The sequence below is a fragment of the Dama dama genome, chromosome 3 (genome assembly GCF_033118175.1).
Source record: "Dama dama isolate Ldn47 chromosome 3, ASM3311817v1, whole genome shotgun sequence".
Classification (NCBI taxonomy): Eukaryota; Metazoa; Chordata; class Mammalia; order Artiodactyla; family Cervidae; genus Dama; species Dama dama.
In genome coordinates, this window is record NC_083683.1 from 72,337,228 (window position 1) to 72,349,703 (window position 12,476).

The 12,476-nt window shown below is 33.0% G+C and overlaps 2 protein-coding genes across 2 annotated transcripts; both read right to left on the reverse strand.

Moving 5' to 3' along the window:
- Positions 1 to 364: 364 nt before the first annotated feature.
- Positions 365 to 1,300, reverse strand: LOC133042798 (olfactory receptor 6C3). Its single transcript, XM_061123739.1, has one exon. It carries the CDS (start codon positions 1,298 to 1,300, stop codon positions 365 to 367), a length of 936 nt encoding a protein of 311 aa, XP_060979722.1.
- A 6,530-nt stretch (positions 1,301 to 7,830) lies between these two features.
- On the reverse strand, positions 7,831 to 8,601 carry LOC133042801 (olfactory receptor 6C1-like). Its single transcript, XM_061123753.1, has one exon. The coding sequence runs from the start codon at positions 8,599 to 8,601 to the stop codon at positions 7,831 to 7,833; it is 771 nt and encodes a 256-aa protein (XP_060979736.1).
- Between the last annotated feature and the right edge of the window lie 3,875 nt (positions 8,602 to 12,476).

Below are 12,476 nucleotides of genomic sequence, written 5' to 3' on the forward strand. Positions count from 1 at the left end.
GAAAATACACAGGAAATTACACACTAATTTTGAAACTCTATATTTGAAGTACAAGGTGGTATCATAGGATCTTTTCAGGGACTGATTAAGAGAATTAAAACTATCTTTCACATTGTGTTATATCTTAAAGAAATACATTTCATTCTTACAAAAGTTTTGCATGAGAAATAACCTTTATTATATCTTTAAATGTCAAAAAGCAATACACTGGAGAAACAAAATGGAAGTAGAAGCAACAGACTGGGAAAATAATATAGCAACTGTCAGGTGGTGTGTTAAGAGACTATAAAGTCCAACTATAGTTATACAGACTTTAAGGAACTTTAGGAATTAACCAAACTGCCCTTTAAAGTTGACCAAAAAATCATTTATTGGCAGAAAAGACTGCTTTATAGACCATGTCTTTGAAGGCTTGTTTCACTTGCTGGTTTCTCAGGGTGTAGATGAAGGGGTTCAGCATGGGGGCCACAGAGGTATTGAGAATAGCTACTCCTTTTGTCAAGGATGCCTTTTCTTTGGCCGAGGGGTTAGCATACATGAATATACAGCTTCCATAGGAGATGGAGATGACAATCATGTGAGAGGAACAAGTGGAGAAGGCCTTTTTTCTCTGACTGGCAGATGGGATTCTCAGAATAGTTCTAATAATGTACATATATGACAAAATCACTAAGGCCAAAGTGAATAGCAAGGTAACCAAAGCAAAGTAAAAACCAATTATTTCTAGGAACCATGTATCTGAACAAGACAATTGTAAAAGGGGGAAATAGTCACATGCAAAGTGATCAATGACATTGGAAGCACAGTAATCCAGCTGGAGGAGAAGCATAAGGGGCGGGAAAATGGTTAGAAATCCACCCAGCCAAGCACAGAGCACAAGCAGGCTGCAGAGTTTCCTGCTCATGATGGTTGTGTAATGCAGGGGCTTGCAGATGGCAACATAGCGGTCGTAGGACATAGCGGTTAGAATGTAAAATTCAGTCACCCCCATGAAAATAAAGAAAAATAGTTGGGCTGCACAATTTTTGTAAGAAATAGTCTTGTCTTTGGTAATAATTGCCCCCAGAAATCTAGGGATACACACAGTAGTAAAGGAGATTTCTAAGAAAGAGAAGTTTCGAAGGAAGAAATACATTGGCGTCTGGAGATGGGAGTCCACCAAGGTTAAAGTGATGATGGTCAGGTTTCCAGTGACACTTAATACATATGTGATAAATAAAAAGAGGAAAATCACAATCTGAAGCTCAGGATCATCAGAAAGGCCTAGAAGGACAAACTCTGTGATCACTGTGTGGTTCATTTCTTTCTCTTTTTTCCTCCTTTTTCCTTCTTTTAAATATATTTAGGTAGAAAGCGTATTAAAAGGAAGAGATGAAAAATATAATTCATTATGATCAATATCATTGTCAATTCTAAAGTAGTCTCTCTAATTCATGCCCATATTGTTTTCTTTTAATTACCTTATTTACAATTTTTCTTAAAATGTATTTGTGGGTCATGTTTTATATAATACTTCTCTTATTCTAAATCTAACAGGAAAAGTTAGGAAATCTTTATACGAGTCATATTATTCAGAGATGATAAATTAATTCAATACTTTTCGCTTTGTCTAATTTATGCAAGTCATTGCAGTTTTGTTGGGATAACCCTATAAAACATACATCATTTTTTGTCATATAGGTATCAGAAGACACTGCCATCTAAAAGAGAAGTGGATGACCTTACTTCCATCATAAGATATAAATGAAACTTAGAAGAATAAAGTGACAACACCTTTTATGAAACAAGAAATCAATTCATGATTTTCTTAGCAAATAAAATAAACTTTAAAATGTTTAATGATTAGATAATTTAATTACCAGCTTTATGTTTATATTTATGAATGTAATTATCAATATGAAAATATATTATAGGTATTAGATAGTATTTACAAGAAAATAGAATAAATAGCCTAATTATTTTATATATTAAATAGCATTTGCTTAATGGTTTGTCTGATAATTCCTTTGAAATCATTAATGTTTGACATTCTCTAAGATTTTCTATGAATATATGTATAGAAACTCTATTTGTATAGAAAACTGTGTATGTTTTTGAGCTTAAAAAGATATGCAGTATTTATCAATTTTTTATTCTGCATTGAAGCACAAACCGAAAAGTAACTACTTGCCTCATATAGTAGCAGCTCTGTCACCCAGACTTTAGCCCAGTACATTTTCCATTTGAACATCCTTGCTTCTCAGCTATTAAACTTTATGAAAAACTGTTTTATTTCCTTGGAATTCTATCCCACATTTATCTTTTGCATGAGGTGACTGATCCAAAAGGATATTCCAGAAATGTAGAGGAAAACCTATTAATCCAAAGCCATTCAGCTGATTCCCAGCTCCACTCGATGTGTCTATCATTCTGTGTATCTGGTTTGCTAAAATCATGATAGCTCCCTTATCTTATTTTAGATATTCACATTTCTGCTGTGAATAATAGAAGATAAATCATTGCTATTCTGCCAGACACTAGTAAACATCACACGAATCAAATTTGAGTATTTTTTCTCTATTTTATGATGATTCATGGAAATAAAAATGGAATATCAGAAACCTTAAGAAGATGTGGAAGTATACGATCATCCTCTTCAATAATGTTGGTCTAGAAGTTTAAGGGAGCAATATTTAAAGCGAGAACTGCAAGTGACATGGCAACTTTGGGTATTACTAGTGTAGATTCTTAAACTAGGATCTGGCATTTAGTTGCACTAAACGCTCAAATATTCAAGGTTAGCTGTTGTGACCTATGAAGACAGACATGTGTTGATCTCCTAGGAAACAAAGTCCAGGCCACAGCTGTGCTATGACGTGGAGCATCGGGGATTTCTGGAAGCTTCCATTGGTGTTCTCAGAGCCTCCTGACTCTCTATAGTGAATCTCTCTTGGGAATGTTTATGTTCATCCCACAGAAGAGTTCAATGAGGACTTCTACAAAATAATCCCTTTCATTAATCACAATTATTTAATATTTTTGAGTAATAAAATCGATGTGAAATCTTACAAAAATAGCACTCAATCTACTTTCGTTTTAGTCATATTCTTGACGTATAAAAGTTTTCTACATATACATTTCATTGCTTATCCTTAGACTTCATTATTGTTGGAGCTTCAAGATTCTTTCATAACTCTAAGTTATATAAGAACTTTATTAAATATTAAAAGTAACAAAGGAAAAATAATGTACAAGGGAAATTCCATGAGGTTATCTGCTGACTTTTTAACAGAAACTCTACAAGCCAGAAGGGAATGGTATGATATATTTAAAGTGATGAAATGGAAGAAACTACAACCAAGAATACTCTACCCAGCAAGCCTCTCATTCAGATTTGATGGAGAAATCAAAAGCTTTCCAGATAAGCAAAAACTGAGAGAATGCAGCACCATCAAACCAGTATTTTTTTTTTCTTTTTTTTCCATTTATTTTTATTAGTTGGAGGCTAATTACTTTACAATATTGTAGTGGTTTTTGCCATACATTGACATACAAACCAGTTTTACAACAAATGCTAAAGCAACTTCTCCAGGCAGGAAACAAGACAAGGAAAAAACCTACAAAAAATTAACCCAAAACAATTAAGAAAATGATAATAGAATGATACATATTGATAATTACCTTAAATATAAATGAGTCAAATGCACCAACCAAAAGACATAGACTGGGTGGATGAAAACATGTGCATGTATGTACTTCCAATTACTATATCACTCTGCTTAACCTCCCAAACTGTATGTAATTATTTTATATTATTAGGTTAATCATGTTCCCATTATAGCTTGCAATTGCAGTTATCTTTAATATTTTTGGCTGGCTAATGATTGTGAAAACTGATAAACATCTTTTACTATTGTGATTATGTAACTATTACTCACTTAATATCATTGTATCATGATTGGTCAACAATAGAATTCTATATCATCGACACTAACATTTAATAGGAAAACCTATAATCACATTTTAAAATCAAGATGCATATCTGAATTATCTTGGAATTTTTTTAAAAATACAAATGCCCAGGTATTGCTTTTTTCCTTCAAAGCTCCAGATATGTTTCTAAGGAGCAGCCATGTTTAAAAAGAACTGGACCATAGGATGATCTTTTACTTTTATCTAGTTGGTTTCACTTTTTCTATTTCATATTCATCTCATTTAGCTTTTGTTTTCAGATTTCTCATCTCATTTAGCTTTTGTTTTCAGATTTCTCATCTCATTTAGCTTTTGTTTTCAGATTTCTCCATCTCTTCTACTTTTTTTTGATGTCTTTTCTCAAACCTTTATTAAGCATAGTAGAACAGTTTTCATATACATATATATAAATAGTATTTGAAGTATATATATATATATTAGAAAATTTATGAATTTTTTCCTAAATAAAAAATGTGACATTTTGACTCAACTTGTTTGACTTAGTGTTAATAGAATGCTATATATCTAATTACAAAAATAGATATACAATAAGCAACAAAGTTTTATTGTATCACACAGGGAACTATAAACAATATCGTGTAATAACCTATAATGGAAAATAATTTGAAAAATAATATATGTGTATATGTGTAACTGAATTACCTGGATATGTACCTGAAACATTGTAAGTCAACTATACTTAAATAAAGTATATATGCTATGAAATTTAAAAAAAGAAATGTAGCTTTATGGTACTCAAGGATGAGACTCTGCAAAGTATTTTACCTGAAAATTATCCTACATTATAAAGTCTTTTAAGCATATAAAAGACTATGTAAACAATCAATAAAATGTCACAGAACATTACAATGTTTACTGAGTTTAAAAAAATATTAGAAACTCAGATATATAAATTCTTTATATTATTAATAGTACATCTGATAATAATGAGGAGGAGGAGGAAAAAAAAGAGGAGGGTAGAGGTCAATTTTTTCAGCAATTACTATAGTCCAGACCTATTCTAATTGTTTTCTTCATATTGCCTCTTTGAATCCTGCCAACAACTTTATGAGGTACCTGTAATTGTTATTCTCTTGCAGAAATATTTATCTTATCTTTCTCTCTGGAAATATTTTATAAGATTGTTGCCCAATTGGTCAAAGTTTATGTGAAATTTTAAGATAGCAAGTGGATGGACTATCTATTGGGCCAATTTGGCTCATGAACTATTTTTATTAAAAGCTTTATTAGACATGCCTTAGCCCTTTCATTTACATGTTGTTCATAGCCCCATCCACACTATAGAGGGGGAGAGTTAGTTACCTCAAGGACTTATGGTCTACAAATTCTAAATTATTAATATATGACCCTTTCATAGAAAAAGTATGTCTTGACTTGTAATATTGATAATCAAAATGCTCATACAGATTGCAAACATTTAAAATAACCGCTAAGGAATTTGCATAATGCCACGTAGAGAGCTGTATTATCTGATAATATCAACATAAACTCTCTCATGTCTTTTGCAATAATTTTACAGTTCTTTTGATTACCAGAACTACACCTATCTACAGTCTATGGTGTATTTTTTTGAGTCATTAAGAAGTCACAGTTATCAATCAAATCTAACTTAAGTATTTTCACATGTTTCCAGTTAAGCCAAGAAATTATAAATGTCCAGCATGAGGGGTGGAAAAAGTAACTGCGTGACTTCCCTACAGTGTGGAAATCTCCTCAGTATGGTTTATAAGTTATTTTCCTTGTGTTTCAGCAAATGATGTTTCTAAGACTCTCAACTGAGTATAGTACATGAATATCAGAACTTAGTTCAATGAACTATGATTACAGTCTTTCTATAATAATGGTTTAAAAATGTAGGAGGAATTTGAGCACTCTCCATTATTATTTCAGTTTTTGACTTCATGGAAAACAGAAAAAAAAATGTTCAGGGCCAGAATTGCATGATCTTGTACAATTGTTCATATAAATTCTAATCAGTACATTTTTCATATGATGTCATACTCTAATACTTAAAATAAGCATTTTTAACAAGACAATCTCAATTTTGTATATAGTAAAACTTTGCAACTGTTAGTTTCTCTACTACTGATTAGGCATATCAATTAAAGAGGTAATTAAAAGAATTGCATGTATAAGCTATTATCTCAAAATAGCCACAAATATGAGAAAGTTATAACAAAAAACACCTTAGTTATTGATTATCAAAAGACCAGCTTAACATCAGCATTTATTTAAATATACAACTGACCATAGCAAATGTAGTCATATTTGGTATCCAGCAAGTACAAATTGGCAGTTGGCTTGAGTACTTGCCATATAACCTCTGCAAGGACTAACTCATGTGCTGCTGCAACTGCTGACCTTCAACACCCCCTGAAGGAATGAGGGCAGAGAGATGAAATGAGGCATACTCTGCTCCAGGAAAACTGCCAGGACAGTTCTCCAGATAGTTAGATACACTCAGGAGCTGATTTTATGAGCCCAATTATTGTATCTCCTCATATCTAGAAAAGTACTAAAATTCTTCATGGTGCAAACTGTTTCTCATGACTGGCAGAAGCTTCACAAGACCAGCAGAAATTCTAAAATAAATATCTGCTTAATTGCATATAATCCCCATTTATCAAAATCACATATATACTATCCTTCCCCTGTACCTCTTTGGAACAGTTTCTCAAGTTTCTCAGAGTTATCTGAGGCACTGTCTCCTGGGGTGCTCATATTGCCCACCTAAAAACTTAACACACAACTCTCAAGTTTTTTAAGTTGCCAGTTTCTTCAGGCTTTTTAGAAGAATTGTTGTCGTATACATGTTAATATTGACATTCCTCCAAAGCAGGGTTGGTATCATAATTTTCCCTAAGCAACTATTCATTATAATGGTTTTTTAAATTGAAGAAGAATATAGTGATGTTGGAATGGTATCATAGACTCAATGGACATGAGTTTGAACAAATTCCAGGAGATAGAACAGGGAAGCCTGGCTGCAGCCTTCTGCAGCCGGGGAGTCCGCAGTGCACAGGGCCGCAAAGAGCTGGACATGACTGAGCGACTGAACACAGCACAGAAAATGCTAAACTTGGTTACGGGAAAAGCTTTCTGATTTCTCAAGAAAATGTAATCACATTTTTCTTTTAGCTGTATTGTTTTTCACATAGTTACAAAGTAGGCCACAGTATGAAAAGGAGAGTATGTGCAAGATTCTAGTAAGACCGCCAGATTATGTTTATAGTCTTTGTGTAGTAAATTAAAAATAAGGTTAAATATGATTTAATATTCATTTAATTTCTAGAAATTAAATGCTTTCTGGTGAAATAGTAAAACATGATTCTCTCTTGTGTGCACCTTCTCTGCCTCTTTCTGACTTTAATTTTCTAAAAATTAGTGTGAAATAATGAAATTAAAAATGTTTCAAAGAAGGAAATAAAATCACTCCCATAGTTACAGACTGGAAAAACCAGCCCTAAAGGAAGAAAAATACATGAGAGAAGGATTGTAAATTGAATGGAAAAAACTGTATACATATGTATAAACATATATTTTTTTTGTGTGTGTGTATATATATATATATATATATATATATATATATGAAGAATTCAAATTTGAATGGCAAAAAGAAAATACACATATGCAAATATCCTTGGTAAACTGTGGCAATAAAAATATGAATGATGAAAAATGAATCTAGGGAGGCTGTGTGGATATTAATAGGTTTTGAAATTCCTGGATTTTTGTTTAATTGTTTTTCATTCATATGTGTCTAATTCATAAAACAGGACTTTTATTTTTTCATTTGCTTGAGAAAAAATACAGTCCTCCTTGCCATTTCCATGAAGGCTCGCTTGACTTGCTGATTCCTTAGGGTATAGATAGCATAGATAGCATGGGAGCTATGGAGGTGTTTAGCACAGCCACCCCCTTGCTCAAAGACACCCTGTCCTTTGCTGATGGATTCACATACATGAAAATGCAGCTGCCATAAGAGATGGAGATGACAATCATGTGGGAAGAACACGTGGAAAAGGCCTTTGTCCTCTGAGTGGTAGAAGGGATCCTCAAAATTGTTCTGATGACATATGTGTAGGACAGAATTATTAATGCTAAAGTGAACAATAGAATAAACACAGCACAGGAAAACCCTACTACCTCTGGAAATTTGGTGTCTGAACAAGAAAGGTATAATAAGGGGGAATAATCACAACTAAAATGGTCTATAACATTGGACTTACAGTAATCAAGCTGTAGGAAGAGCATTACTAATGGGAATATGATTAAGAATGAAGCCAGCCAAGAGGCCAAGACAAACAGTGTGCAGACTCTGTGATTCATGATGGTTCTGCAATGCAGCGGTTTGCAGATGGCAATGTAACGGTAATAGGACATGGTAGCCAGAAGGTAAAACTCACTGACTCCCAAGAGAATGAAAAAGAATAACTGAGCCACACAATCATTAAAAGAGATGGTTTTATCTCTTGTAATAATGGTGGCCAAGAACTTGGGTATACTGACAGTTGTGAACAAAACTTCTAATAAGGAAAAATTTCTGAGGAAGAAATACATGGGGGTTTGGAGGTGGGCATCCAGCAGAGTCAAGGTGATAATGGTCAAGTTCCCAGTGATGCTGAGCATGTTAGGTGATGAGCGGAAAGATAAAGCTCACAACCTGAAGTTGTGGGTCATCTGACAGTCCCAGGAGGATAAACTCTGTTATTTCTGTGTAGTTTCTCATTTTTTTCTTCTTCTTTTGAGCAGCTTTCAGGAGAAAACACAAAGATAAGACACAGAAAAGGGGATTATCCATATATAGCACTGGGATTTATCTCTGGAAGTAAACCTACTATGCCCTGCTAACATAATTCAGGAGATTGTTTAAAAGTTAATGAAATAGATAACTTGTTTTTTTGTTTTTTATTTTTATTTTTTTCCCAATTATTTTTATTAGTTGGAGGCCAATTACTTTACAATATTGTAGTGTTTTTTGCCATACATTGATATGCATGTCAGATTTGTGTTTCACATAGAATGTACTTTATAAAATCCTTAGTTTACAAGCTGGCATTGGGCTAAAAATATTTTAAAAAATCTTATACAAACAACATATCCTTCACAGGAAAAGCAGGGATTATAATCTATGTTTTTCTCAAACCTAGGAAATACAGGAAGAGGAATGCTACCTGTTGACTCTTAAAAAGTGTCTCCACAGGATCCCCTCCTATTGGGGTACTCTGTCTTTTCTTCAACCTCAGTAAAATCATCCTGTCCTAATGTCTGTCACCTAGTTTCTCGTATAATGATTGTTTCCTAGTGTTAATATAGAAGAGCCAAATGTGTCAGGAAAAAGGCCATTCAGTGCATATGTTTCCAAAAGGAAAATCACTGAAGGTAAGTATTTAGCTACATGACAGATTTCTAAGTTTTGAGTCAGACTCGCAGTCATCTTCTCAACCTCCTACTCATCTGAAGCCCCAGATAATGGAATAAAGGAATCCAGGTCATGTATCTGTTCTGGTGGTCTGCTCAGATATTAGTCAAGAGTAGAAAGGAGGCAGAGTGGACATTAAGTATGTTGGATCTGTGTCATGAGCTAAGGAAACCAGAGTGTGTCAGTATCTAAAATAAAACATTATCTTCAGGAGAACATTATTTTTCTTCCAAATCTCTCCTATCTAAATGTTATTAGCATTCTCTCTATATATATATGTGTATATTCTGATTTTTACATTATATTATTATTTTATCTACATTAATATTCCATTAATAGAAGTCCTATTTTGTTAGTCTACTAGTATAATCCATGAAAGAGCAATAAAGTCTTCATTTTGTCATCATAACTAACAGCAGAAATCATTGAACCAGTTTATTTCAATATCTGCCTCATTGACTATGGTAAAGTCTTTGTGTGGGTCACAACAAACTGTGGAAAATTCTTAAAGAGATGAGAATACCAGACCACTTACCTGTCTCCTAAGAAACCTGTATGCAGGTCAAGAGGCAACAGTTAGAACCAGACATGGAACAACTGACTGGTTCCAAATTGGGAAAGGAGTACATCAAGGTTGTATTTTGTCACCCTGGTTATTTCACTTCTATGCAGAGTACATCATGTGAAATGCCAGGCTGGATGATGCACAAACTGGAATCAAGATTGCCCGGAAAAATATCTCAACTTTAGTTTTAGACCAAATATAGCATATTTATTAAACAAAAAATGATTAATGATATTTCTAGGGAAATGTTACTTCCTTGGTATCTTCCTCATCAAACACATAAAATGATAATGCTTTTGTGATGGGAGATAGAGAAGACAATGTTTTCTCTATTTAGAATATCCAGGTTTATTTCTAATCTCTGAAACATATGCTATTATTGAAAATACAACTATACAAATAAAAATAATCATATATGGACAAATAAAAGTTGTTTTCAGTAATATCCAGAGGAGTTTACAGGAGAATTCTAAGATAAGGAAATAAGATCTGCTCTCGAAATCATGCAGTTAATAATGTAGATAAATATGGGTAAAGAAAGAGACTATTATTTTTCCTGGATATTCAGTTTATATGCAAATAATTATGGAGAAATCAATAATAAATGTTTATTTACACAAATGACTCAATGACAAAAATTGTAGGAGTGCATATACTAAACACCTAAATCAAACTTTTACCATGTCAAATTATCTTTCTTCAACTTCAACAATTTAACACAGAAACTTTCCCCAACACACACTGTAAAAAAAATTAATAAAGTTCAACTACAAAACCATTAGAAGTCAGCCTATGAATGCAATAATGTTTAGTTGTATTAGCTATTATGAAAGTGAAATATATTTGAAAAGGAAAAGTTTATCAATAGTAAATCACCTGTGTATTCCATATGCCTTTCCTAAAGCAATATTTAAAAGGTTGGAAATGTGAGGTTAAAGTTTAATGATAAAAATAGAACAAAAGTGAATTAAAACAATATCTAAAAGGAAATTCAGTTTTTAAATTTAAATTTTTTTACATACCAATTCTTTTCATGTTTTTCAGTGCTAAATCAGTCTCCCCAAAATACTTAAAATTTCGAACATATTTTTAAGAAGATATATACACAGATTTATTGAGACAAAATCATCTCTGCTCAGTAGTTAATACTTTTGTCATCATGCTGAACACAGCACACTGATATTCCATTCTCTGAACAGATCTCACTCAACTCCTCAACATACGATTCTTCTCTCAGATCATTTTATGGCAACTTTGTGCATGCTTTGATTAGCACTTTGTTTTCCTTCAGGTTTTTTGATTACTGTATTAAATTTTCCTATTGCTAAATGAACAATCTAGAAGAAATGGACAAATTCTTAGAAAGGTACATAAATAAATACATATTTATATATTGAATACTTTTCTAAGTATCACCCAAAATGCTATAAAATAAATCAACACTTGACCCATGGAGTATTTATGCTTTCTGTGTTCTGCAGGAAGATATCTAAAATTTGTGAATTATTCTCAGGAGGATAGGAAATCTAAGAACACCAATTGCAAAGATCAAACATTTATTATTCAAATGTTCTCGCCAGGCACTAAATATTTTTAACAGTAAAATTATATATTAAAAAAAATCTTTAACTATGTCCCCAAAGATCTCAGTATAGGTATTTCTAATAAGAATTTTTCTTCCACACACTCATGTTTTGAAATCCCAAACACATAGGTAGGATCTGGAAGCAAGAAAAGAAAAGATTGCTTACGTTGATAACAAGAAGTAACAATCTAAGATCATTAGCCTGTCCAGGAAACTTTATACCTCAGTATAAATGCAGTATCATCAATTCTCCAGACACACCTAACATTTCATGTCCCATATGACCTCAGTTTCTTTTTTGAAAATTGTCTTTTCTCCAAGCAGTCTTTGTGATATTTTTTATTTGATCTTCAACTAAAGGCTCATAATAACTAAGCAGTCTCCACTTCTATGGTTTTAAACCCTTTATGTATGTCTATACCTGACCAATCGTGCAACCTGTTGTGGCCATGTGCCTAAATTCTGTCCAAAGGATGTAAATGGAGATATCTGCGCAACTTCCAGGGATCATACAATGAAAATGGAATTTTCACTCCTCTTCCTCTTGATTCTCCTTACTGCTGAAAGGCAGATGTGATGGCAAGCCATTTGGAGCCAAGACTATGATCAATTACATAGAAATGTAGAAATGTAGTAGAAATGATGAATAAACAAGATAGAACACACACAGGTTACTGACAGGACTGTAGACCATACCAACATAAAGACAGAATCAGGTTATGGAAGAGTTTTACCATATCAGCTGAGCGGGTAACAGGCAGGAAGGCTAGGGGCCCCCGAAAGGAGAAAATAGGCTGCAAGTGTCAGACATTTTTTATATCTTTCTTAAGCAGAAGGAGGAAACAAACTACAAATTGCAGAATTTTTTCCCTTCCTCTATAAAAAATTAAAAAGAGGTTTAAAAAATTCTGTGTTGCCATGACGACACCTGG

Coding starts and splice junctions, on each gene's coding strand:
- LOC133042798 (XM_061123739.1), bottom strand. CDS start 1,300: ATGAACCACACAGTGATCACAGAGTTTGTCCTTCTAGGCCTTTCTGAT.
- LOC133042801 (XM_061123753.1), bottom strand. CDS start 8,601: ATGCTCAGCATCACTGGGAACTTGACCATTATCACCTTGACTCTGCTG.